Source organism: Vulpes lagopus, chromosome 12 (assembly GCF_018345385.1).
Source record: "Vulpes lagopus strain Blue_001 chromosome 12, ASM1834538v1, whole genome shotgun sequence".
NCBI classification, from domain to species: Eukaryota; Metazoa; Chordata; class Mammalia; order Carnivora; family Canidae; genus Vulpes; species Vulpes lagopus.
In genome coordinates, this window is record NC_054835.1 from 6,510,660 (window position 1) to 6,538,394 (window position 27,735).

The 27,735-nt window shown below is 53.0% G+C and overlaps 1 protein-coding gene across 2 annotated transcripts; it reads left to right on the top strand.

Moving 5' to 3' along the window:
* The first annotated feature begins 95 nt into the window (after positions 1 to 95).
* Positions 96 to 27,610, top strand: LRRC8A (leucine rich repeat containing 8 VRAC subunit A). 2 transcript variants are annotated; one of them, XM_041725785.1, is made up of 4 exons: positions 96 to 226; positions 3,413 to 3,519; positions 18,118 to 20,282; positions 25,665 to 27,610. In XM_041725785.1, exons 3-4 carry the CDS (start codon positions 18,126 to 18,128, stop codon positions 25,938 to 25,940), a joined length of 2,433 nt encoding a protein of 810 aa, XP_041581719.1. In that variant the 5' UTR covers positions 96 to 226; positions 3,413 to 3,519; positions 18,118 to 18,125; the 3' UTR covers positions 25,941 to 27,610. The 2 variants fall into 2 exon arrangements, with proteins under 2 accessions (XP_041581719.1, XP_041581720.1); XM_041725786.1 differs by lacking the exon at positions 3,413 to 3,519 and having other exon boundaries at positions 153 to 226.
* The last annotated feature ends 125 nt before the right edge of the window (positions 27,611 to 27,735 follow it).

The window sequence follows — 27,735 nt, forward strand, 5'->3', positions numbered from 1 at the left end:
GAAGCCGAGGGTGTGAAGACGCAAAGAGAGTTCCCATCAAAAAGATGGCGACTCCCTAGCCGCCGCGCTCGCGCGGGTGGTGACGTCACTTCCGGGGCGGAGGAGGATGAGTGGTGCAGTGAGGGACAAACAAAAGGAGGCGCCGGAGGGGCGCAGCGGCCGGCGGCGAGACGGAGCGGCGGGGGCGCGGGGCTGCCTGCTGGGCGGCCGGACCCGGCGGGACCAGGTGAGTGGGTGGGGCGAGGAAAGGGGCACGAGCTGTCACTTCTCGAAACCCATTCTTACACGCCCCCGGCCAGCTGCTCGGCCCCGGGCGCCCCGGGCAGCTCGGGCTCTCCTAGCAGCGGCTGGCTCCCGGGGGGCCTCCCGCGGCAGTCCAGTTTGGCCTACATCCAGGCTCCCCCGTACTCCAGGTCTCCCGGGCCCCACCCTCTCCGCGGTGCCGCGGCGCGCGAGCCCCCTCCCAGGCACCCCAGTGCCTCCCTGCGCTCTACACACTGGGAGTTTCCGCCTGGGCTCCCCCTGGCCCCCCTGTTATCCCCTGAGTTCCCCCAGATCCTAACTCCTATACGCACACTCCCCACTTCCTAGAGGTTCCACCTCTGGGCTCTCCTTGGCAGCTTTTTTTTTTTTTTTCCCTTTCATTTTCAGAGGTTTCCCCTGTTCTCTTCTCCTGGGCTCCTGGCCCCCTCCTCTTCCCTTGGACCCCTCCCTCTTCTTGGTCCGCTGGAACAGGGCCCTGATTTGGGGTCAGGATCCCTGGCTAAGATCTTGGGGCCGGTTTGGACAGGGGTTCCCAGGAAGATCGGCTCGGGGTCTGAGGCCCCAGGCCCTGCCCGTGTGCTGTGCATCCATATGGGCCGGAGAGCCAGATTTGATGGGGTCCGAGCTGGAGATCCCGCAAAGTTGGCTCCCAGGCTGAAGGAGCATAGCCAAGGTGGTTTGGGTTCATGATGATTCTGCTGCTTTTGTTGACTGCTTCTTCCTCTCCCTCGGTCTGGGCTGAAGTGAACCAAGATTGGGCTGGTGTTTAGCTGATGCAACTACCGACTGCCTTTTTTGGGAAGGAGGAGAGATGGTTGGGGGGTGTCCTACACCCTTCTGATCAGCACTTGCCTGGAAGGGTGGGGCTGACCACACTCCCCTGATGCTTCTTCCCCAGCTCTGTCCCAGGAAGCCTTTTGAGGATGAGGTGTGAGGATGAGGAGGGAGAGAGCTTGGTGAGGGAAAGGGAATTTGGGCCTAAATCCTGGAGGAGGGATTTGGTGGAGCTGAAAAGCTCCCCTGGGCCTCACCTACTTTTTCCATTAGGAGTTTCTTTAACTCCTCTGGGCAGGCAGACCAGCAGGCTGACTGGAGGCAGGAGGAGGAAGGGGAGGAGGTTTGCTGTTGGTGATATTTCCTGTGGAGGGGATGTGAGAGTGGGAGTTTGTTCAGAGGGACTGGGCAGTGCCCATGGTCTCAGCCACACTGGCATTGCTTTCATGAAGGTCAGGTCTTCCTCTGGCTTACAGGGGGAGGCAAGGACAGATGATGTGCTGGCAGACTGGAGAGATGCTGGGGCATGAATGACCGGCCTCTGCCTTCCTGTCTTCCCAGTCTTAGAGGTGCTTTGGAGTCTGGTCTAATGCCCCTCTGCCTTCCAGGATACAGAGCAGGGGCTCAAGAAATCTTTGTGACGCCCCAGCCCCAACTCAGTGATATGCTTTTGTACTCCATGCCTTGGGCACACCCACTAGGAACCAGTTTCCTCTACAAACTTTGAGTGGCCTTTCTGGACAAGGTGGGCTCCTGAGGATTGCCCCATTGGGTCAGAACTTGGGGAAGTGGCTGGGCCTTGGGTTGCTGCCTGGCTTGGCCTAGACCTCACTTGTAGGAGCTGGAGGGAAGATATGAGCCTGGTTTCTGACTCCCTCTCCTGAGAGTGAAGGTGATTCCAGGTTTTCACATGGGGACACTGAGGCACAGGTTAATGGCCTAAGACCTTATGAAGAGTCAGTGAGCTGGATATGGAGCCCTAGAGCCCAGCACACCATCTCTCCATCCCTTGATCATTCAAACATTCATTCGCCCAATCATCCATTTAGCCATTCTTTAGGATGTTCCTGGCCTGGACCAGGAATGATGCTGGAGAACAGTCCCTGGCCTCCTTTGAGCTGCAGTCTGGGAGGAGATGCAGGCAGGACAACGTGGATACAGCGGCCAGCATAATAATAGCAATATTAGAGAGGAAGGAGGCATTAGCTCTGTTGGGGGTGGTGAGTGTGTATTTCCTGAAAGAGGGAGGACTAGTAGAATCAGTGACAGGGAGTCCTGAGGCCTGAGTTCTGGTTCAGGCTGTGCCATGGGCAAGTGGCTGGGCTGCCCAGCCTTAGTGGGGACCCTGTCCTTGAGGAGTGCAGGGTAGGGGTAAAGTCTGTCTTAGAGATGCCTGTGCCTTTATAGCTCTAGGTGCTTTATTGCTAGGTGCTGTCACCCTGTGTGGGTTTGCTGGGTTATTGACCTATCTCTCCTCCAGGCTGGAGACTGTCTTGTTCTTTCCTCTCAGCACAGTGCCTAGCACTGAGTAAGTGTGTTAAATGCTCCCCAGCATACGTGGTTAAAAGGCTCCACGGTCCCTCCTAGAGACATTCAGGTCTCTTGGTCTGCCCTGCACTCCCTCCTTCCTCTTAACTCCTGCTTATCCTTTGGCCTTCCTGATGGCTGAGCCACAGTCCTGACTCCTAGTGGATTAGATATTCCCCACCCCCCCAGCCTTACTGTAGTCTTCTCTCACTTCTTTCCCCGCCCTGCTGACTTGTCCTTTCAGCCTTGTGACTGGTTCTCAGCAGAGTGCCTGAGATGTAGTAGATGCTCACTAAATGCTCCCCGACTACCAGATGCTGGTTCGATTTTGTATTTGAGGTAAACTCGTGTGTCTGGGCTGAGGCTGTGTCTTTGCCTGGACCTGGCTCGTGCCACTATAGCTCCTGTCCTGCCACCTCCCACCTCTGGTCAGAGATCTAGCCAGACTGAGCCACTCAGCATCGTCTAGACATCATGTTCTCTCCCAGGCAAACTTGTACTGTTCCTTCTGCCTGGAATGCTCTTTCTCCAGCTTCTGACCTTCCCCAGGAGTCAACTCAGGCAACATCATTCCCAGGGAGCCTTCTCTGACCCCACTGGTCTGGGTCTAATGCTTTGTCCATATTCCCTTAGTTTCCGGGTACCCCCAGCAGAGCTCTGGGCTCCCAGCAGCCAGTGGTAATTGTAGACTTGGCATCTCCCAATAGCCTGTCTGGTTCTTTCTTGTCACCCTGAGAGCCCAGCCTAAGGCCTGGCACCAAGCAAGCACTCAGAAAATGTTGGCAGCACAGCAGGTAATTCTGACAGTCACACATCCCTGCTGACAGTAGCTCTTGCTTCCTCATAGGGAGGCAGGTTCCATGGAGCGAGAGGAATGCCAAGACCCTGCCCAGACAGACGTCGGCCAGCCTCAGCACCGACAGGCAACACGCAGATAGCAGAGCCGTCCACGGGGTAAGGACTGGGCCCCTCTCCCTCCAGGCCAGCCTCCAGTCAGGTGCCTTCCCCAGCATAGGGGGCAAAGGGCAGGATCTCCATCTCTGCAATCCTTTGCTTTTCTTACTGTAGGTCCAGGGCATCTAGGGCAGAGGTGGCAGGAGACAGAACACTTCTTCCTTCTCCTGACTCAGTGGCCAGCTGAGGAGTCTGTGGCCGCTGGGCTTTACATGCCAATGTTTTTTTTTTTTTTTTTTTTAATTTTTTTTTATTATTTATTTATGATAGTCACAGAGAGAGAGAGAGAGAGGCAGAGACACAGGCAGAGGAAGAAGCAGGCTCCATGCACCGGGAGCCCGACGTGGGACTCGATCCCGGGTCTCCAGGATCGCGCCCTGGGCCAAAGGCAGGCGCCAAACCGCTGCGCCACCCAGGGATCCCGCCAATGTTAAATTTTATTGTGAACCTCTATTTTTTCTCTTTCAGCACAGATCTTGTCAGTCCGGGTTGTTAGCCAGACTGTCTTGTGACCACATTTCCCAAGGTGTGTTCCCTAGAACACTAGTTTCTGTGGTCACAGTAGCTAGATAACTCTGGGAAACAACTTGTCCTTGCTGCATGACTTCTTAGCATTGAAGTGAGCATGATGAGTCTTGGAGAGGGAACCAGCAGGACGTGTGTCCCCATACTTACTTGGTCATGTGGACACCTTTGGGAACCGGGGTTCCTTGGCCTACATTTTGGAAACTGGTTCCCAAAGCAGGCAAGTGCACTAGATAGGACCTAGACTTCTTAGTCAGACCCGGATTTGACTCCTAGCCGTCTTCTGTTCAGTGAGGAACTGTGGGCCAGTCACCGTACCTCTCTGAGCCTCAGTTTCCTTAGCTGTAAAAAGGTAATAATTTTAGTACCCTACTTCCCTTTAGGGTATTTTGAAGATTAAATATGTTGATTAAGGGAAGCCACTTCACAGAGTGTGTCCTAGGATGTGTTCCATAACCTTAGTGGTATTGGATGGACTACTTTAGAATTTATAAGAACACCCTTGGGCAGCCCCCATGGCGCAGAGGTTTAGCACCACCTGCAGCCCAGGGTGTGATCCTGGAGACCTTGCATCGAGTCCCATGTCGGGCTCTCTGTATGATGCCTGCTTCTTCCTCTGCCTGTGTCTCTGCCTCTCTCTCTCTCTGTCTCTATGAATAAATAAATAAAATCTTTAAAAAAAAAAAAGAACACCCTTATCAATGGCTTCCTCTCACCACTTGAGGAGGCTCAGGCACTGGCCTTTGTCCTTCGTTTACAGATGTGGAAACAGGTTCAGAGAGAGGAAGCAGCTTGCCCAAGAGTTCAGGAAGGAAGGAGGGATGTGGGACTAGACTCAGATCCTGGAATCCCAGGCCAAGGTCCTTTTTTCTGTGCCCAAGGCCTCCCTATATCCACCTGTCACCTCCTCAGCCTTTGGTTAAAGAAGACCTGGCCCTCCCCAGCCTAGATTTTAAAAGAAATAGTTATCTTTTTTTTTTTTTTTAATTTTTTGTAATTACCAACATAGTTGTATGTTTGTCATATGTTTTTATAACTGATATCATGGAATGTGAAAGTCTCCCATGATCCCCATCTCCAGAGATATGAATGAGGAGGAGTGTATTATTCCACTGTATTATTACTGTTTGCTTATTTTTCCCCTGTCATGTCTTGTGAGAGCTGCTGGTTCACAGTTTGCTCCTGTTTTGTTTCATTTCCTGGCTCCCACAGGACCTCTTTCCTGGCAACAGGGTATGTGCTTTGTGTATGAGTCCCATCAGCGTAACCCTGGTGCTCCCCTCCTCACCATCCCGGGGTTTGGAGCTGTCTGTGAGGGCATTTACAGCAGCACAGGGAGGGTAGGAAATGCCTGGTGTGTGATTTTTGTTGACTCTCCTGTTTATTGGGACAAGGTCAGCCAACCCTAGCCCTGCCCTGCTGGAGTTTCCTATTGGTTTTGAGGAACTCAACATCCGGGAGAGGAGAGCGGAGGCACGGCCTGAGCTGAGGTCTCTCTGGCCGGGGATGAGCAGGAAGCAGCAGGGTCCTACTTATCTGAGATCAGAATTCCTCTTCCGTACCAGGGACAGCTTGGAGGGAATGGCATGGGCTGGCCTGAGAGGTTTCAGCCTTTGCTGACTGCCTAGCGCAGGGGCCAGGTTGGGGGTTGGGAGGGACACGCATGAGTTGCCATGTTGCCTGTGTGTGGCCCTGACTCATTTACCCTGGCGATTCCTGGGGGATGTCTTGGTCCCTTTGGAATGCTCCTTTCAGGTTTTGGACTTTTTTTTTTTTATGATTTTATTTTTAAGTCATCTCTACACCCAATGTGGGGCTCGAACTCACAATCTCAAAATCAGGAGTCACATGCTCCACAGACTGAGCCAGCTGGGTGCCCCTCTCCTTTCAAGTTTTGTGGGTTTGTTTTTTTTTTTTTGGTATTTTTAATTTTATTCATTTGAGAGAGACTGAGTATGAGCAAGAGCTTGAGAAGAAGCAGGGGAAGAGGGAGAGGGAAGAAGCAGACTCCCCACAGGGCTCTATCCCAGGACACCAAGATTATGACCTGAGCCAAAGGCAGACACTTAACTGACAGAGCCAGCCAGGCCCCCCTCCTTTTAGGTTTTAACCCCAAGGGTGGGCAGGTGAGGAGAAGTCTTCCCTGTGACCTGGGTTCAAAGATGCTCTGTTGGGGGCAGCCTGGGTGGCTCAGCGGTTTAGCATTGCCTTCAGCCCAGGGCCTGATACTGGAGACCTGGGATCGAGTCCTGCATCGGGCTCCCTGCATGGAGCCTGCTTCTCTCTCTGCCTGTGTCTCTGCCTCTCTTTCTCTCTGTGTCTCTCATGAATAAATAAAATCTTAAAAAAAAAAAATGCTCTGTTGGGGCAGGAGGGATTTTAGGCCTGGCAGCCTGGTTTTGTGGTCTGGCAGGGTCGAGCTGGGAATGCGGTGTCCCTTACTTGGTGGTCTTCTCGGGCTCACTGGCCTGACCATCTTCCTCACCTGTGTTTCTTCCTCCTATTTTTTCCTACAGTCTCTTTCTCTTCTCGCTCCAGATGCTTCTGGCCCCAGGAATTGGCCTCTCCACCTCCTCCCTTCTCCTAGCAGCAGGGCCTTGTCCCACAGTCGTCCTCAGTGGTCACAGTCCGAGCACCGGATGGTGTGCCGGGTCACCATGTACACAATGGCAGCTCTCCTCTGTGAGGTGGTTCCACCGTTTTACAGGCTCAAGGCCAAGGCTCGGAGGGACGAGGGCTTTTGCCTCAGGTGGTGAAGCCAGGCCTTAAACCGGAATGTGTTTGGCTACCCCATCTTCCGTTTTTCTTTTTCTCTGGGTTCTCAGTTTCAGAGGTATTTCAGAGCTGCCCAGGGACTGGCTCATGGTGCTGTTCCCCAGAACCCACCACCACACACCTGCTGAGTCACAGCTGGGAATAGAGCCAGGGGACAGGATTTTGAGGATGCTCCCAGGCTGTCATGGGGCTGGTGGTCTGCAGACCGTGCCAGGAGACACTGAACAGAGCGACGCTCGCAGCCCCGCTCCCCATGTCTAGCCAGGGAGTCCCTCTGATGTCCTTGGTGTAGAGGCAGGGCCGAGCTCCCCTCAGGACCAGGGGTCCTAGTGATGTGTGGTGGGGTAGGGGTGGGGTTAGCACCACCCCCCCAAGGGTGTGTGGGACTGAGGTTTCTAGAACAGCTTTTACTCCCAGCCACAAACTTCCTTGCTATCTTTCCCATTGCGTTGCTCCTGCATCTCGTAGCAAGTTCTATGTTTAACCATCTCTCGAGAGCCTAAAACCTCAAAATTAAATGGACTGCTGTAGGATAGCCTTTGCCCAAAGTGATGTTCCCCTGGAGTAAAAGTAGCTGTAAAATTCCACGGCTCTCACATGCCACCTGGATGCCCTCGGAGGTGCCACTGCCAGCCCCGTGCCCTCTGACAGAGTCGGGTGTTGACAGCTGTGCTGACTGGGGGCTGGGCACACAGGGATCTGGCCTCTTACCTGGCAGCCTGCATCTCGATCTCTGGAGGCAGCCCCCCTCCAGCCCCAGAGCCGGGCCTCAGGCAGCTCACCTTGGCCTCGGCCCCGGTCCGCCAGGGGTCTCAGCAGATGTGTCTGTGACCTCCTGTGGCTGCTCCTGCCCCCATCCTGTAACCTGTCCAGACAGGCAGTGCCAGTGCTCCCGACAGGTCAAGGCCCCTCTGTCCCCGTAGGCCTACATATGGCACCTGGCTTCTGGGCTGAGACCCGACAGAGCGGGGCTCCCTTCTTGAGTTTCCTTAAAGCTATGCCCAGGATACCAGAGGCATCTGAGTATGTTCTGTTACGGTTCCCCAGGGAGGCCTTGACTCCATGTGCCCCTCAGAAGAAGGGGGTTGGTCTTGTCCTAGGAAGCATTTCCAGGGTTCTGGGTGCTCAGGTAGGCTCAGGAGACCTGCTTGCCTGTGAGGCAGATTGGCACAATGGAAAATCAGCCTTGTGGTGATCTGCCCTCCATCTCCACATTCTGTGGCCATAGGCAGGTCACTTAAGCTCTCTCCCATAAAGGGACTGATGAAACCTACTATAACAGTGACAGCAGCTAACATTGCAGTCTTAGTATGTGGCGGCGGGCACTGGGCCAAAAGCTTTCAATGGACCACATCATTCAGTCCTCACTACGACTCATGAACCATTTTACAGAAGAGGAAGCCAGAAGCCTTGGGACCTAAAGTGACTTTCCCAAGGTCACCCACTGGTGAAGTAGGGAGCCGCCTTACTGGTGTCCATGGGGATGGGGAGCTGAGGCATAGGAAGTGCTGGATGTAGGGTTGGCATGTCGTCCATGTCAGTAGCTGGGAGCTCCAAGGCCAGCCTAGTGGGGCCAGTGGGCAGCTTGGGCCTCCAGTCTGGCCTGCTGCTCCATGTGTGTGTGTCTTGGGAGCCCCGGATAGGTGTCCCTCACTTGTCACCCTTCACCCTCTAACGCGGGCCACAGCCTTCAGCCTTGCGAGATTACATGAGGATGGACCTGTTTGGGAAGCCCAGCCCAAATGTGAGAGGAGTTTGGAAGTGAAACTTGTCCCTTCCTCATTCTGCCCTGACCGTGTCCCCTCTTCCTTTCCCAGGAAGTGCGGGTGTGCCTTTCTCTGTGGGGTGAGTGCCAGGCAATGCCCCCAGCCCGCTGCTGACTCATCCCAAGTGCGTGTGGGGGCCTAGAGGGCGATGCCCTGTTCTTGAGTGGGTGGGAGCTCTGTACACCAGATGATGAGGTGAGACCTTTCCTCCCACTCCCAGCCCTGGGACCAGAGGAGGCCCAGGGGTGCTGACTGAGGAACAGATTCGCAGGCCCAGAGCCCTTCTGGCACAGGGCCACTGACCCACGGTCTTCCTCAGGCTTCTTGGGAGTCGCCCTTCCCCCCACCCTGGGAGAGCAGTGGAGGGACAGACAGCCTTCCTAAGTGTGGTACAAGGAGGGGCGCCAGCCTCCTGCCTCCCCTCTTGCCTGGGAAGCTTGCCCAGCATCTCTGTTAGGGCTTTAACAAAAGGCTCTCTATTCCCTGTTTACCCGAAGCCCAGCCTGCCTGCTGAAGCCCAGCCTGCCTGCCATGGTGGCTCGGGTGTGAAAGCCAAAGCTCTGCAGGCCGATGTGAGGGCTGGAGCATGCTTGGGTGGTACCCCTCAGAGACGGAGTGGGCAGCATGTCATTTCTTTAGACTCCCCTCCCCATCTGTAAGAAGCATCAAGGAGAAATAAACAATGTCGATGGATACCTAAGGGGTGATTTTGAGAGCATATCACCACCTCTCTGCCTCTGTCCTTTCCTGGGGTCCTGAGCCTGGCAGGGGATCCAGAAGTCCAAGGCTTGAGTGTGATCTGTGAGACCGGTCAGGCCCTGGAGGGCCAAGGGTGGTCCGGTCTGTGCATGGAGATACCTGTCCCTGTGTGGCTCTGTCCTCACCTGGGTGTCTTCCCCCACTGAGCTCTAGGAGGGTTTTCTGGGATGGCAGTGGGTTGTAGTAAGTATAGTGCACCTTCCTCTGGATTACACACCTTATGTCACTTAAGTAGTCACAGTAAGGGGGAAATCCTTGGGTGGCTCAGCGGTTTAGCGCCTGCCTTCAGCCCAGGGTGTGATTCTGGAGTCCCGGGATCAAATCCTACGTCAGGCTCCCTGCATGGAGCCTGCCTCTCCCTCTGCCTGTGTCTCTACCTCTCTCTCTCTCTCTCTCTCTCTGTCTCTCTGTCTCTCATGAATAAATAAATAAAACCTTAAAAAAAAAAAAGTCACAGTAAGCCTCTGAGGTAAGTATGGCAATATTCCCATTTTGCAGTTGGTGAGACTGAGGCTCAGGAGAAGTCATGCATCCCCAAGGTCTGAGCTTCCCCTACAAGGAGGGCAGTGCCCTGTGGAGTAGCTGTCACCAGGGTGGGCCAACTGTTTAGCAGAAGATGGCATGTACTTCTCATAAACTTTTACAATCCTCAGAAACCACACAGTGAGGAAGCTCTTTTAGTTTTCTCCCCAGGTATTTTTCCTACTCACAAAACTACCAAATTTAAATAATAGAAGAGTATGTAGTATAGACAATCCTCTACAATCTTATCCACCCTCAGACTTAACTGCATATAGGTCTATGTATAGCTTTCCCGATTTTTCTATGCATACAGTAATAAGTTACTATACATTTTTTTTAAAAAGAGGAATCCCTAATCTTGTTAAATTGCAGTAAAATACACATCTTGAAAATTACCTCTTACCATGTGTAAGTGTGTGCTTCAGTGGCATTGCATCGATGTGCAACCACCACCATCACCCCTGATCTCCAGATTTGTTTTCATCTTGCAAAACTGAAACTCTGTACCTGTTAAACACCAGCTAAGCACTAGCTCTGCACCCTCCCCTCCCCCACCATTCTACTTTCTGTGTTTATGAATTTGACTGTTTGCCTCATATGAATGGATTCCCTGCAGCATTTGTCCTTTTGTGACTGGCTTCTTTCATGGAGCATATATTTCCCTACTAGACAGCTCCTCCTCCTCCTCCTCCCTCTTCTTCTTCATCTCTTGGATACCTTTGGGTCCCTGTATACAGATATATAAAGTAGGGAGCACTATTCTTATTTTAAAGTGGTAAAAGCAGAGGCTCAGGCTAATACTTTGCCTGGGCTCGTGGAATGACTTCACGCAAGAGCTGGCTTTGAACCTGTGTCTTTGCAGCTTCAGAACTCTTGCAGTTTGCACTCCCTGAGATCTGCCTGCCACTGGGGGAAAGTAGGGGCTCTCCAGGTTGCTTCTCTGATACCCCCACCCCAGGGGCAGGGATACTCCTGTCTTGCCACGGGAACCTGGCCCCCCTTCTCCCTACCTGTGTGTACCATGATGGGTACCTACCTACTTTGGCAGTGCCCTGGGGGCAGGGCAGCACCAGGCAGGGCTGGTACTGCTGTCTGCAGGATCCTCAGAGACCACAGGTGCCACTGCACCGGTCAGGAGCAGGCCAGTTGGAAGAACAGGCTGAATTTGCTACTCTGGCAGTGGTAGCCTCCAGCTGAGCCTGGCAGGTGTGAGGACCACAGAGACGACCCACCAGGACAGGTAGAAACGGATGACTATTTTGGTAAATTTGTATGAAATAGTTTAAGCACACAGAAAAGTATAAAACCAGAACAAATATCTTTGTATTCAGGATTCAGCTTTGTCAGACCGTAAGGTTTTATAACAGTTGCTTCAGATATATTCTCTATCAAAATATTTCAGACACTGATGGATGTTAATTCCTGATTTCTAGGAAGACACAAGCCTCTTTCCCAATCCCTTTCTCTTCCCTTTCTGGATGTAATTAGTGTCTTGATTTTGGGGCTCTCCAGCCATCCAGGTTTTTTATAACTTTATTACACTTGGATATATATATATTATAGAAACCCTTACATAATGTATAACGTGTTATTCTGTAGCTTGTTTTTTTTTGAGGTCTGTTCATATTGGTACATGTAGATATAGATCATTAACTCATTGCTTTAGCATTCCATTGTATGACAATAATGATTTATCTTTTCTCCTGTTGATGGATGGGTTGCTGCTGATTTGGGGCTGTTAGGCTAACTCTTCAATGAGCATTTTTGTTCACAGCTTAATGTGTGTGTGTAAAACGACTCTCTCAGATCTATAGCTAGGAGAGAAGTTGCTGGATTGTAGGATGTGTGCATCCTAACCTCATCTAGGAATTCAGCATTTTTGCCAGTCACAGGTGAGTGAAATGGCATCTGATTGCATTCCCTGATTAGTTATGAGATTAGGAATTAATTTCATACATTAATTTCCACTTGCATTTTTCCTTGTGAGTTGTCTATTCATGTTTTTTATTTTTTATCTTTTAGATTGATTTATTTAATTTTGAGAGAAAGAATCTCAAGCCAGGGGGCGGGGGGATGAGCAAAAGGAAAGAGAGAGAGGGAGAAAATCTCAAGCAGATTCCCTGCTGAGTGGGCCTCACTTGGGGCTTGATCTCACGACCCTGAGATAATCACCTGAGCCAAAATCAAGAGTCAGATGCTCAACCACCTGAGACACCCAGGCGCCCCCCCCCCCCATTCACGTATTTTGCCTTTTTTTTCTATTAGATAGTCTCTTTCTTGTGTTTTAGAAGTTCTGTATTTGTCCTGGATAATAATCCTTTGGTAGCTATGCACATTGCAAATATCTCTAACAGGCCTGTGGATTCTTTTTACTTGCTTATTATTATGTTCTTTGAGGAAACATATATTTTAACTTAATGTGATCAGAATATCAGTCGTCTCCTGTAAGGATTTGTACTCTTTGTGATAGGAAATCCTTTCCTGTCCTAAGTTGATCTCTTAGCTCTTTCTTTAGACATTTTCAGGTTTTGGCTTAGGTCTTCAGTTCATTGGAGTTTATTTTTGTATAAGGAACTAGACAAGGCTATGTTTTTTTCACATGAGTAACTGAGAGCCAGCTCAATTTGTTGATGACCGTTCCTTTCCTCTAACCTGGAAAGCCAACACTGTCCTGTCTCTTTCCAGGTACTTCAGGGTCTATCTCTAGGCTTGCTCCTCTATCCAGCTATGCCTACATCAACATCATATTGGCTGACTTCTTGTAGCTTTGTAGTAAGTCTCCTCTCACCTTGTTCTTCCAAATTATTTTAGCTATTCTTTTTTTTTTTTTCTTTTAAGATTTTATTTATTTGTGAGAGAGAGAGCGTGAGCAGGGGCAGGGGCAGAGGGAGAGAATTTCAGGCAGACTCCGTGCTGACTTGGGGCTTGATCTCACGACCCTGAGGTCATGATCTGAACTGAAATCAAGAGTCAGTTGTTCAACTGACTAAGCCACGCAGGCACCCCTGTTACCTACTTTTGCAGGTAACATGCTTCAGACAGTTTTCCTCTTATCAAGTCAGTGGGTGTCTTGCTGTAACGTGTTTTCATTTCATAGTCTATCATCTGATCATTTAATAAGTATTTAACCAGTCACCAATAATGGGCATCTGGGTTGTTTCCAATTTTCCTAGGGCATAAATAACACTGTGATGAACATTCCTGTAACTGATTCTTGTCCTAGAATCATTCCCAGACAATTGCTATCCTCCCTCCAGCTGCCTTCTTCCTGAGTTCCCATCCGATTCAGCAGATCTTCTTTCCATCTCCGTATCATGGGCTCTGTACAAGGGACCCACGTGAATCTGGAGTGCCCTTGTCCTGTGGGACTCTCAGTTTCCCCACTACCCTGGCTCCTCGATGGCCCCTTGCCCACTGCCTCCTGAGCTTTTCTTGGGTATAGCCAGGGGTCTCCCACCTCACTGATGGATGTTAATTCCTGATTTCTAGGAAGGTACAGTGTCTAGCTCTGTTCTGGAAGAACAAGTAGCCAGACCAGAGCTCAGAGGACAGCAAGGCACATTGCCTTTTTGTCTTTTCTCAACCTCCTGAGTTAAACTCATTCATCTTTATCCTCTATTCAGGATTCTCTCCAAATTCCCCACCTCTTGGGGCAGAGACGGAACCTGATCTGACCATTGCCCTCCCCAAACTGTCCTCTCAGAGCTTCAAAAGAACACCTGATCCCCATACTCAAGGGCTGATCTATCTTACTCTCTGTTTCTTTCTTTCGGCTCTGTTTCTTTGGAACTCTACATTTTTTTCAATCACAAAGATATTACATGCTGGTTAAAAAAAAAAAAAAATCAGTTTCCATTCATTCTGTTTCTTATTTCCACTCTTAAGAGGGAGTCCCTTCCCATGGTGCAGGGACTATTGGTTAAGGGTTTATCAGAATGAATTTCTATTTATTTATTTTTCTGAATCTCACTTTTTTTTCACAGTGGCATTACAGCTACTTGGTTTCATTGAAAAGGCCATGTTGTGTTTTAGTGGCAGGAAGTGTTTACTGCCCACCTACTGTGGGCCAGGCCTTGCCTACCTGTGTCTCTACTAGGTATCTTTGAGTCCTGAGCCCTGAGCCAGACAAGTGGGTTTTCCTTCTTCCATTTCCTTCCTTTGTGCTCCTGTCCTGTGTACTTTTCAATTACCCCTGACTGTTGAAGTCAGGATTGCTCTGGAGGGCCAGGCCCATGTCTGTTTAAGCCCCCTTCCACAGATGGAGCAGTACTAAGGCTCAGAGACATGAAGATGCCTGCCCAGGGTGACTACACTACCCAGGGCAGAGCCCAGACTGGCCTGCCTGTCCCTCCAGCGCTAAGCTTATATCATGGAGCTTGAGGCTTACTCTCCAATTGACCAAGGGGCCATACACAGACAGTTTGGGAAGGCTCATTTCTGTGATTTCTGATAATCCTGAGAGCTTGGCAGGGTACCTGTTCTCACCCCCTAGTCTATAGACGGGGAAACCAATGTGTCATGACAGAAAGCAGTCCAGGCTTCTGAACTTGCTGTTCCCTCCCTGCTGGCTACACGCAAGGGTGGCCAGGACAAGGGAGTGTCTGGTGGCATCAGTGGTTCTAGAGCCAAGCCTTGCTGGCTGACCTCAGGGTGGGCTGCAGTCATTGGGAAGGGAGACACGTACAGGGTGGGCACAGGCCTGGGATCACATACCCCTTGGTACCTTGACTACCTTTTATAAAATGTGGTCACATCCATCAGAGTCTTTGCTCCCTTTGGGACAGGGAACCAGGCCGTGGGAGAGAAGCTGTTGCATACCTCTGCTAGGAGGCTATACCGGTTAGGGAGGGCTCAGCACAGGGCGGGGATGAACATACTGCCTGCAGGAAACGTCCTGAAAGGGGTATTTTCTGTAACTGGGGAACAAGATCCCCACTTCCTTGAATCTTACCCATTTCCCAGTGATGCTCTCCTGACCGTATATATCCAGTAGGTCCCAGGGCTGCTGCCAAGTGGGATCTGCTTCACCCGAGTGGCTACCCGGAGGCACTGCCTATCTGGGCTCCACCATGGATCTGGCTGTGAAGGTGGCCTCTGTCACTTACAGGTAGTGTGAAGCTGGGCAAATGGCATCTCTTTCAGAGCCTCAATTTCCCCATCTGTAAAATGGTTATGGGGACTATTTCAGCCTTAAAAAGGAAGGGAATTCTGACATCCATTCTAAAATGTGGACCAACTTTGAGGGCATTATATTAAACAAAATAAGCCAGACACAAAAAGACAAATATTGTTACGATTCCAATTTTATGAAGTACCTAGACTAGTCAACTTTATAGAGACAGAAAGAAGTGGGGCGCCTGGGTGGCTTACTCGGTAGAATGTGACTCTTGATCTTGAGATTGTGAATTCACCACGTTGGGTGTAGAGCTTACTTTAAAAAAAAGTGGGGGGGGATGTGCTAGAACAATGTGTACATCCTGGACTTGGCCCTGAGTCTCCAGTCTGGGACTGGGAGCTGCGCCCGCACCCCACCCCCACGGGTGTTTAGTGCTCTTGAGTCACCACTGGCTCCTGGGGCGTGTCCCTGCACTGGAGATCCCTACCTGGGGGGTCTGTTTCCTTTCCCCAGGGCCCTCTGGGTTGGGCCAAGCAGAGAGGGCTGGGAGCTTCTGCCTCGGCTTCCTCCCTATGAGGATGTGCAGCCCTGCCCACATCCACCTGAAACTCACTGTTGCCTTCCCTCCCTGCCACACCCGGGCCCTGCCCTCCCCTGGGCCCCATGCCAGCCCTGTCCCCTTCTCAGGCCCTCTCTTGAGACCCATTGATTTTTATTGAGCACCTCCTGTGTTCCAAAGACTTTTGCCCAGAGGAGCATGACAAGGAGGTGCCAAACTGCCTGCCTGCCCCGCTGTGTGCTACGCACTGTAAAAGCCTGAAATACCATGGATGCTTCCCAGCAACCCTGTGGGGTCTGTGCAGAACCTGAGGCCGAGAGCCAGTGAGGACCTCGCCTATGGCCCCGCAGTGAGGTCAGGGCTGGCAGAGGCCAGCTCAGTGCCACTGCTTCTCCCCCCAACCCCCAGTCCTCAGTCCTCAGCAAGAGCTACTTGAGCGGGGGCTGGCCCAGCCACCTAGCTGTTTCTTCTCGGGGGCTGGGTCATGGGGCAGGTGCCCCTTCCCTGGCATCCCCAGGACTAAGGCCTCAGGTTTGGTACCTGCACCTTCTTTCCAGCTTTCTCCCAAAACCCAGTCAACGAGGGGTGGTGACTCGTTCAGAGTTCCACAGTGAGTCAGTGGCAGAGGTGAGGCAGAAACACGGCGTGCAGCTAGAGGGTGTCCCTCACCTTCCAGGCAGTACACCTCCAAGAGGCTGGTCCTGCACTGGACTCTCAGCTCTACCCCCCCGCCCCAAACCTCTATGAAGCCCTTCTCAGCAGGAAGGTGGCACCTGTTTCAAGCTGTAGCCACAGCTGCCCCTTGCCCTGTTGTAGGGCCGATGATTTGGGCACTCCTCTGCCTTGCCCTCTGCGGCCCACAGGCTCACACTGTACCAAGAGGCCCCAGAGGCAAGGAATACTTTGGTCACTTTGATTGTCCCTGGAGGGCTGAGCCAAGGCCTGGATGGTGGCGAGTTCAGGATGCTCTTGAGACCAGGTATTTGGGGTCAGGGGAGGATAAGGACCAGACATACCAGAATGGAATGGACGGGATTGTTTCCTTCTCTTAGCCTCCTGTTCCCTCACCTGTAAACGGAGCTGTGAACAGTTCCCACCTTGGAAGTCAAGAGACAACATGGGCAAAGCCCCAGACAGCAGGGGCCCAGAGGCCACTCCTCACCAGGAGACCAGGTGTCCCCTCTAGGTTGGCACACCCACTCTCCCTCCAAAACTAGGAGGCTGCAGCCACATCCTGCCTGCTCATAAACTGCACCGCCCCCAGCGTCTGGCGTCCTGCCGTGGCAGTCTCTTTCAGGACACTCCAGGGGCAGGCTGCTGCACGCCCTCAGGCCCTTCGTCTTGGGCCCTCCTCCCTTCCTGTCCCCAGTCTTTGGGTGCCTGCCTAGATGTGGATTTGGGGAACCAGGGAGGGAGAGACAAGTTTCTTTCAGCTGGAGGCTGGTTGCATGATTCACCGGGCCCTTCCCTGGAGTGCCCCCTTCCCGGAGTGTGGGTGGTATGAGAAGCCAGCCGGTCATTAGAGGCCCAGGCCTTCCTGTGGGGTGGCCACTCACCCTGGCCTGTGAGTCCTAGCCTCACCAGGAGGGCGATCTCTGGGCCGGAGCTGGTGGCCCAGGGTGGATAGTGGCGTCTGCTGGCCCCGTGGTGACCTGAGTTCTGGGAACCCCAGGGGACAGGAAAGCTGGACTCTGGGGCGTAGTCTCTTGGTACTCTTGGCATAGTCAGGTGGACAGTGAGCCTGGACAGCAATGAAGACCCAAGTAGGGAAGTGGAGGGACAGGCACTGCCCTGAGTAGGGTGTTATTGGACAGGTGACTTTACTTTCCTGAGCTTAGTTCCTTATACACGTAGATGCACCCAGCCAGAGACAATAAATAATAATAAATGTGATGTCATCTAGCATGAGGTGGAAACCGGTCTTGTTTTCTTGTCCTTTCTCTGCTGGCCCCACCCCCTCGTGTGTGTGTGTGTGTGTGTGTGTGTGTGTGCGCGCGCGTGTGTGTGTGTGTGTGTCTCCCCTCAGGATCCTGTATGGACATAATTACATGTACCCTTGTAGAATTTTTTAAATGTCCCTGTTTGTTTTACAAAAGTGAGTTCACATCAAGTTTCCTCTTCTATATCTGGAGTTCCCATACTTTGAGGGAACCTCTTCTGTTCACTGGGGCAACGTCACGGCATCTGGTTCCAAGTGAACTGAAGAGTTTTCCACAAGCCCCTCTGGTCAGCCCGATCATAAATAGGATGGAGTCTGGACAGGAATTCCCGTATGCCCCTGCTGGAATGCAGGGGGAGCCCACATTAGCAATCTGTTGTCGTGGGTCCTGACTTTAGTGCTTTGTCTTTGTCTGTTAGGTGGGGAGGCTGCCTGCCTTCCCTCATGGTGGTTTCCCCGCTGCCTGGTGGCCACATGGTTTCTGGGGAGAAGCTGATTGGTCGGCCACCCTGTGAGTGGTCACACTGTGACTCCCAGCTAGACTTGAGGTGGGATTTTGGGCGATGGGCTGATTGTCGCCTGGGTCCCAGACAGCCAGGCCACACTGCAGTAATCCCGTCCTGTGGGTCCTTTGCAGGTTGAACCATGATTCCAGTGACAGAGCTCCGATACTTTGCAGACACGCAGCCAGCGTACCGGATCCTGAAGCCATGGTGGGACGTGTTCACGGACTATATCTCCATCGTAATGCTGATGATCGCAGTCTTTGGGGGCACGCTGCAGGTCACGCAGGACAAGATGATCTGCCTGCCTTGTAAGTGGGTCACCAAGGATTCCTGCAATGACTCATTCCGAGGCTGGGGAGCCCCAGGCCCAGAGCCCACCTACCCAAACTCCACGGTCCCACCGCCCCCTGGCACAGGCCCCACAGGCATCAAGTACGATCTCGACCGGCACCAATACAACTACGTGGATGCTGTGTGCTACGAGAACCGCCTGCACTGGTTTGCCAAGTACTTCCCCTATCTGGTGCTCCTGCACACGCTCATCTTCCTGGCCTGTAGCAACTTCTGGTTCAAGTTTCCACGCACCAGCTCGAAGCTAGAGCACTTTGTGTCTATCCTGCTCAAGTGCTTTGACTCACCATGGACTACGCGGGCCCTGTCAGAGACGGTGGTGGAAGAGAGCGACCCCAAGCCGGCCTTCAGCAAGATGAATGGCTCCATGGACAAGAAGTCGTCGACGGTCAGTGAAGACGTGGAGGCCACTGTGCCCATGCTGCAGCGGACCAAGTCACGGATCGAGCAGGGCATTGTGGACCGCTCAGAGACAGGTGTGCTGGACAAGAAAGAGGGGGAGCAGGCCAAGGCGCTGTTTGAGAAGGTCAAGAAGTTCCGGACCCACGTGGAGGAGGGGGACATCGTGTACCGCCTCTATATGCGGCAGACTATCATCAAGGTGATTAAGTTCATGCTCATCATCTGCTACACTGTCTACTACGTGCACAACATCAAGTTTGATGTCGACTGTACAGTCGACATCGAGAGCCTGACGGGCTATCGCACCTACCGCTGTGCCCACCCCCTGGCCACGCTCTTCAAGATCCTGGCATCCTTCTACATTAGCTTGGTCATCTTCTACGGGCTCATCTGCATGTACACACTGTGGTGGATGTTGCGACGGTCTCTCAAGAAGTACTCATTTGAGTCGATCCGTGAGGAGAGCAGTTATAGTGACATTCCCGACGTCAAGAATGACTTTGCCTTTATGCTCCACCTCATCGACCAGTACGACCCACTCTACTCAAAGCGCTTTGCTGTCTTCCTCTCGGAAGTGAGTGAGAACAAGCTGCGACAGCTGAACCTCAATAATGAGTGGACACTGGACAAGCTGCGCCAGCGGCTCACAAAGAACGCACAGGACAAATTGGAGCTGCACCTGTTCATGCTCAGCGGCATCCCTGACACCGTGTTTGATCTGGTGGAGCTAGAGGTGCTGAAGCTGGAGCTGATCCCAGACGTGACCATTCCGCCCAGCATCGCGCAGCTCACAGGCCTCAAGGAGCTGTGGCTATACCACACGGCAGCCAAGATTGAGGCACCTGCCCTGGCCTTCCTGCGCGAGAACCTGCGGGCCCTGCACATCAAGTTCACGGACATCAAGGAGATCCCACTGTGGATCTACAGCCTGAAGACACTAGAGGAGCTTCACTTGACGGGCAACCTGAGTGCTGACAACAACCGCTACATCGTCATTGACGGGCTGCGTGAGCTCAAGCGCCTCAAGGTGCTGCGGCTCAAGAGCAATCTGAGTAAGCTGCCACAAGTGGTCACCGACGTGGGCGTGCACCTGCAGAAACTGTCCATCAACAATGAGGGCACCAAGCTCATAGTCCTCAATAGCCTCAAGAAGATGGTGAACCTGACAGAGCTGGAGCTGATCCGCTGCGACCTGGAGCGGATCCCACACTCCATCTTTAGCCTCCATAACCTGCAGGAGATCGACCTCAAGGACAACAACCTCAAGACCATCGAGGAGATCATCAGCTTCCAGCACCTGCACCGCCTCACCTGCCTTAAGCTGTGGTACAACCACATCGCCTACATCCCCATCCAGATTGGCAATCTCACCAACCTTGAGCGCCTCTACCTAAACCGCAACAAGATCGAGAAGATCCCCACCCAGCTCTTCTACTGCCGCAAGCTGCGCTACCTGGACCTCAGCCACAACAATTTGACCTTCCTCCCTGCCGACATCGGCCTCTTGCAGAACCTCCAGAACCTGGCTGTCACGGCCAACCGGGTGAGTGGCCGAGGCCGCGGCTGGCTCTGTCGGTGGACTGGCTGAGTGAGGCCCATGGTGAGGAGTGGTGGGGAAGTTTGCTCAGGAGGCACGGTGTCTCAGGGTGGCCAGGATGATTTGATCCTCCTGGATTGGGGGTCTTCACGTGACTCCCAGAGCCACCTGGGAGGAGCTTTTTGAGAATACAGATCCCCTCACTGCTGCACTGCACAGACCTGCTGTCTTGGGTCTCTGGGTCGGGGAGCCTGTCTTTGCCACAGGATGTTGCATCCATCTGGGAGGGATGATGTGGTCAGGTGAGGTCTGTTCCTGAGGTAACCTGGGGTGGGTTCCTTGTAGACAGGGATGTGGAGGGGCAAGAGGTCCAAGGGCTGGCTTGTGGGAGGCAGGACTTAGCCTACAGTTTGTTCTAGACCACATCTGGAGCCGAAGGGCAGATCTGGGTCTACTGGGGACAGAAACCATGAGTGGCTGGTACTCATGGAGGTGAAGCCAGGTGGTCTCTGTAGCTCTTGGCCCTGCTTACACCCTTCCCCCTCTGCTTGTCACCACCTGCCTTTCTGGAGAGGAAATTGTGCAAATCGTTTCAGGCCAGCAGTATGGGAGGTGACGCCTTGCAAATCGTTGGTAGCCCTATGTGCCAGCCCCTTGCCTGGCCAGGGAAGCCCCCCACCCATAGGCTGCTTCTCAGAGGCAGGTGGGTGGGGATGAGGGAAGGGTGCTCCTGTGGCTTTGTGGTCTGGCCCCTGTAGTGCAAACAAAGCCACAACCACTAGAAGGACCTCCTCCCCCTGCCTATGCTTCCTGGGGACCTGCAGGAAGGGTGACCTGTTCTTGCTTCCTACTTTTAAGGTAGAGACTGGCACAGTGAGGCAGATGGTGGTGGGAGCCCAGACACCAGCTCTGCGCCTCCACTGCTGCCGGTGGCACAAAGCAGCCCACGCTGCACAGGGCACAATGCTCCTGATTAGAGCTCTCTTCAGCAGCCTCAGACTCAGAGGCAGGCAGTCCCTGAAATGCCCCTGCCCTAGGAAAGGACACACCTTCTTCAATGTCACTCAAGTTGGAGGGTCTGGGAGGGTCTGGGCCCCCCGCCCCTCTTCCCTAAGCCTCTCTTGCTGCAAACCAACCAGACTCCCCCATGTATTAGTTTGTGGAAAATCCTATCTTCCTCCCCCAAATTATGACTGTTCGTGTATAAGGGTGAAGGTCAGATCCCAGATTGCTTCATGTGGGAACATCTGCCCCCAGGGCCTGGGATAGGCCACTGATCAGGAAAATTGGACTCTTTGGGGGAAAAGCCACATTTGGGGAGCACCAGACAGACCCTAACCCCTTCTTTAAGGGTTCCCCTAGAGCATAGGGCGGGGGCCAGATTGCCCCTGGAGTTGGGTCCAATTTAAGCATCTCACGACCCTTTGTAACATGCCTCCTCTGTCCTGGCTGCCTGCGGGCTGTGTGTGGGCACCTGAGGCTTGCTGAACTCTCCTTCCTGGTAGAGGGCCGAGCAGGCATCCAGCCTGGCTCACAGTTCTATCCCCTGCCCCCAGCTCCTCACCCTAAGGAGACCTGTTAGGTCATGTCTGTTGGCTGAGGTCACCCCTCAGGAAAGGAGCTGGCGACAGGCACGCTGTCTGTCCGTCCAAGGAAGGAGACCCTCTGCACGCCCTGTTTTGCACACTGCTTAATCACATCCTGTCTCCGCCCCTGGAATGCCAGAGGCCTTTGTAGAGAAAAAGTTCATTTGGGCTGCTTCTTGTGGGCTCATCCTTTTAAGCTGGAGTCCTTCTCCTCCTCCTTTGCCAGCCACCCTGGGCTGCAGGTAGACAGGGAGGGGTAGGTGTGACAGGCTCAGGCCCTTTGCTGCTCTTTTCCTAGATTTAAACTCAGGCGAATGGACATGGAAGATGCGTTCATTTGCCTACAGATCCATTTATTCATTCTCTCATTGATTTGGCAAATGTTTTTTGAACACTCGTAGGGCAGAGCAAGGTGCTAGGGACATAGGGATAAACGGGGCCCACTGGCTGCCCCTCTCAAGGCTCCTGGGCACACACAGGAGTGGTCTCAATGCAAATTTAGGGCAGGCAGACCTCCTGGAGGGAGGGGACATCCTGTCTGGCCCTGAGGATGGACAAGGGGGAGTTAGCCAGATAAAAAAGAAAGGGAGAGTCTAGAAAGGGAGAGCTTTCTTTCTGTCAGTGGGGGAGGAGCGATGAGCTGAGCAGCCCCTGGACTTTGGACTTTACCCTGAGGCCAGGTCTATAAGGGGAGTCCAGTTCTTCCCATTCCCACTCCCTCACTTCCATTGGATCTTCTCTGTTCCCCTTTTCTGGTGCCGTAGATCTTAGTTAGCTCTTTTGTTCAGTGCCCGACACACAGCAAATGTTCAGCTAATTCTTTTTGATCCAGTAGATGGATTAGGAGTGATTCTCTTACTGCATTGTGAGGGGGTAGGTTTGAGGGGCGAGAAGAGAGTGGTCAAGAGCTGGCCGAAAACCTGGATGTAGCCCTGGGAGGGGTGAGGCCGGACGAGAGGCTGCCCTGGGGAGAGAGACCTTGGCAGGAGAATCTGCGGGTTGAGGCTGGATCCGATGGGGACAAGTAGGAGAGGTCTCACTTGGCTGCCTAGGAAAATGGGTCATTGAAACAGGATGCAGGAGGAGTCACTGGTTTTCAGAGAGGAGAGCATATGTTCCTTGTTGGGCATCTAGGGCCCCTGGGACATCCCAGGGACTGTGTTGAGTGAGCCTGAAGCTCAAGCTGTCCTCCCTGTCCCCACTCGGGGTCCTGGATGGAGAAGGGTCCTTGTTGAGACCCCCAGGGAGTAGATGGATGGAGAAAGGAGTCTGGGTCACACCTCTGGGGTGGGAGTGGGAGCAAGGCAGGGCAGGAGTGTGTGGGACAGTTAGGCGAAAGAGCAGATTCAGGTTCAGTGGATTAGGAGGGAATGTTGGTCACTCTGGCCAGATAGTTTCAGGGGTGGACAGGGGCAGAAGCTGGATCACAGTGAAAGAGAGACAGTGCTTTTTCCATATGATTTGTTAGGCGGAATGGAGGGCAGTGGAGCAGTTGCAGAGGCTTTTGGGAGGGTTGTCTCTTCTTTTAAAGACTAGGTGGACTTGAGACTACTTCAGTGCTGATGAGGGAGCCATTGAGGTCCCTGGAAGGTAGGAGGGAACAGGATTGAGGTGATGGGAAAGGACCTCAAGCCTTCAGCAGTTGAGTGACACCTTGGGAAGAGGATGAGTCCAAAGGACAGGGGTGGCTGTGGTGGGGCACCAAGCCACTGGAACACCTTCTCTTTTCTCTGTAGGACCTGGAGAGAAAAAAAAAAAAAAGGACCTGGAGAGAGCTCACACTGGGGTGGAGGGTGCTCTGGAAATGGGGGCGTTCTAGGGAGGGAGCTCTGCACATGAACCCCAGCTGTGCCACTCACTGGGCCAGGCCTTTCATGCGGCCCTGACTGCTGCCTGGGTTGATAGAGGAGTCCACTGTGGCAGGGAGTGGGCTCTCCAGGAGGCTCAGGCCACTCAGTCCAGCCAGAGCCCACTTCCCGTCATGCCCTCTCAATCTTTGTGTCCCTGACCTTCAGCCCTGCACCTGGAAGCCACCTTGGCTCCATCCCTTGACTGCTGGGTACAACAGTGGCTGTTTTTGGAGGCTCAGGTCAGGAGTCTTTTTTAAAACACCAAGGTAGGGGATCCCTGGGTGGCACAGTGGTTTGGCACCTGCCTTTGGCCCGGGGCGCGATCCTGGAGACCCGGGATCGAATCCCACGTCGGGCTCCCAGTGCATGGAGCCTGCTTATCCCTCTGCCTGTGTCTCTGCCTCTCTCCCTCTGTGTGACTATCATAAATAAATAAAGAAAAAATATATATAAAAAATAAAAAAAATAAAACACCAAGGCATCTAAGGTCCAGGTCTGCCCGAAGGCCCTCAGAAGGTCCGCCGAAGGCGAGAGGTGTTTCTAGTCCTACCTTTCATTCTACAGAGGAGGAAACCAAGGCTCAGGGAGGGAAGGGGACTTGCCCAGGGTTACACTGCCAGTGAGCACTGTATTTGACAGGATGGGAATGCAGCACATGCTCTGAATCAGAGGAAGCAAGGCTTACTTACATCCTCTCCTGTGCAATCTTGGACATGTTGCATTTCACTTCTGTAGGACTCCAGAGGACAGTGGGGACAGTGACAGAGCCACCTCAGGGGGGTTATTAAATGGGCTCTCCGTCATCCTCACGTGGGGTCACATGGGTCCCTCCTGCTCAGCACTTCTGAAGGAGATGGTTCTGGCCGACAGGTTCAGTAAGAACCCATGTTTCTAGCTGACTCCTCACAGAAGGGCAGAGAAGAAGGTGGCATTCATGGAGCTTTTCCTGTGTGCCCGGGGACACAGCAGGTCCCCACTGGGACCCCACTGTTTGCTTCTTGCTCCACTGACAGTGCAGACAGATAGCAGAGCATGAGCTGCCCAGCCTGGTTCAGTCTTGGCTCACCACTTCCCAGCTGTGAGACTTTGGGCAAGTTAGCTTCCTAAGAGCCTCTGGAGAAAAGTTACCCCATCTGTAAAGCAGAAGAAGTGTTTATAGGGTATTTGCAGGTGGTTCCATAGGGTAAGTAAGTTAATAGCATTAGTGCTCTGAGCAAGCCTGCTGTGTAGGAAGTTGCATGTGGGTGTTGCCCATCATTGAACTTTTGCAAAATCAGGAGAGGAATGGTCAATACTGGGCTCCCTGCACTTATGATTAGGGTGTGACTTGACAGATGAGGAGACTAAGGCCCTGGACATGGAAGTGACAGAGCTGGGGTCCCCACCCCCTACTGGCACATCCCTGCAGTGCTCAGCAACTGGGGCATGTGATTTTCTCAGCATGCCACTCTCTTTTATAAATTGTTCTTAAACCAGACAGGCCCCACAGCATGGTTCCTAATGAGCCCTGGAGAGACAGTGGAGGAGGGGGCAGAGTTGATAGTAGCCAGCTAGTGTGATAGGCTTCTTAGGGTACCAGGTGTCGGGAGACAACAGGGAACCATGCTGCTCCAGCCCTGCCTTCTCAGAGCCTGGTCTGGAGTGACAGGTGATCAAACAGCCTCACCACGGGGAGATTAGTGCTGCTGGGGTCATGGGTGCCATAGTTTACCCAAGAGGTCAGAGAAGGCTTCCTGGAGGAAGTGACTTTGGAGCTGAGACTTCACATACAGATGGTAGTCAGCCAGGCTTTTAGGCCAGAGGGTGCTGCGGTATGGGCCCAGGGAGCTGCAGTGGGCCTCAGAGAAGATGCTAGTGCCTGGGGCCAGGGGTGGGGGGAGACACTGTGGCCAAGGCCCCAGGGCTGAGCTGCCTCCCCGCCTCACTTTGGTCCTCTGCTCCTGCTCTTCCAGATTGAGGCGCTGCCCCCGGAACTCTTCCAGTGCCGGAAGCTGCGGGCCCTGCACCTGGGCAACAACGTGCTGCAGTCCCTGCCCTCGAGGGTGGGTGAGCTGACCAACCTAACCCAGATTGAGCTGCGGGGCAACCGGCTGGAGTGCCTGCCTGTGGAGCTGGGCGAGTGCCCGCTGCTCAAGCGCAGCGGCCTGGTGGTGGAGGAAGATCTGTTCAATACGTTGCCACCTGAGGTGAAGGAACGGCTGTGGAGGGCCGACAAGGAGCAGGCCTGAGTGCTGGCGGACAGCTGAGCATGGGCCCACTGCGGAGTCCTCAGGCCCAGGGACCCAGATGCCCAGGGGTGGCCAGCCGGGCCTCAGCCAAGACAGGAGCCTGGGGCCGGCTGTCAGCTGGGCTGCAGCCTCGGGACAGTACCTGAGGGGCTGGCCCCTTTTGTCCTTCTGAGACTCATGACCCCCAGGGCGGGTGCCTGTTGGGGAGATTAGAGACCTGTGTCTTTGAGCGCAGTATTTGGACAATCAGGGCCTCCCCACTGGAAGCCATCTCTGCCCAAGAGGCTGAGCTGACGCCAGAGGCCCAGGGATGCCTACTTAGCTCTTGGTATTTATTTTCTTCCACTTCCCATCCCCTCCTTCCAGATAACTTATACATTCCCAGGAAAGCTCAGCTCAGATCGGGAATGTTTAAGGAAGGGTGGGCAGTTTCCCTTTTCTTTTGGTGATGCCATCGGCAGTACCACCCAGACTCGAGCAGAGGGGTCCAGGGAGAACCAGCTGCGACAGTTGCCCCGGCGGTGCCAGGCTGGGCTCTGGTGGTGTGGCCCATGGGACGGCAGACCGCCAGGTGGGAAGGCCAGGCCTGGGGCTTGTCTCATCAGTTTTAGATTTTTTTTTTTTTAAGTAAAAAAACAAAACAAAACAAAACAAAAAAAAAACGACAACTTTTTTTTTTTTTTTAAAGCTTTGAAAATTGATGGTTTGGGTATTAAAAAGAAAAAAACTAAAAAAAAAAAAAACTAAAAAAAAAAAAAAAAAGACGGCAAAGGCCAGTGAGTTGAGTTGAGGTCTCAGGGCAGGACGGCAGCTTTCCTTGAGCAGAGCAGCAAGACACTGAACTGTATTTCCTTCCCCCCGGGGTGCAGGTTGCAGGATGTCTTCCGAGTCTGGTGTGACCTTGGTCCAGGAGTTCTGTTTGTTCCTCTCCTCTCCGAGGGCGGATTTTTTTTTTTATTATTATTATTTGTTTTGTTTTTGGTGTCTTGTTTTCTTTTTCCTCCATGTGTCTTGGCAGGCACTCATTTCTGTGGCTGTTGGCCAAAGGGAATGTTCGGGAGCTGCCAAGAAAGGAGGAGACTCGGGTTGGCTAATCCCCAGATGAACGGTGCTCCATCCTCCCCATTCCTCGTCACAGTGTTAAAGAGCCAGGAGGAGCTACCTCGCCCGGCCTCTGCTTTCCCATCTCATGTGTCATGAGTTTGCCCAGTGCCACCACTAGCCTCAGCTGCTGACATCAGCCCTGTTACCACATGGTCCTTCAGAAGAGACACTTGGAGGCGGGGTCTTGGGTGGGGAGGTCGCCGCTGGGAGGGCAGACTCCCCAGATTTTGGTTCCAGTTTCTGTCCCAGGCGCCTGGCACACACATAGCCCTCTCGGCGCCTGGTGGCTAGAAGCCACCTCACTTTAGATCACTCACTGGGGTTCCCCCGCGTTAGAAGGGTCCCCACCTTAGATCAATCACTTGGACACTAAGGCACGTTTTAGCGTCTCTTGTCTTAAAGATTATGTCCATTTGTCTGTCCATTTGTGTTTTCTGCGTCATGTCCGCGGATGTAATCCTCAGATAATGCACACTAGCCTTTGATGACCATGAAGCAATCCGTTACATGAGGGTCTGAACTTGTAGACTCTGTTCAAATATCAAATAAATCTATAACAGAAAGTAGCTTTTGGAGGTCTCGGTGTCGTGGGGGGAGCCTTCCCTCAGCTCCCTGAGTCCTGCTGGGCCCTGTGGATTAGTTTGTTGAATGGCCACTGATGGGCACCTAGAAGGTGGTTAACTGCCCCTCT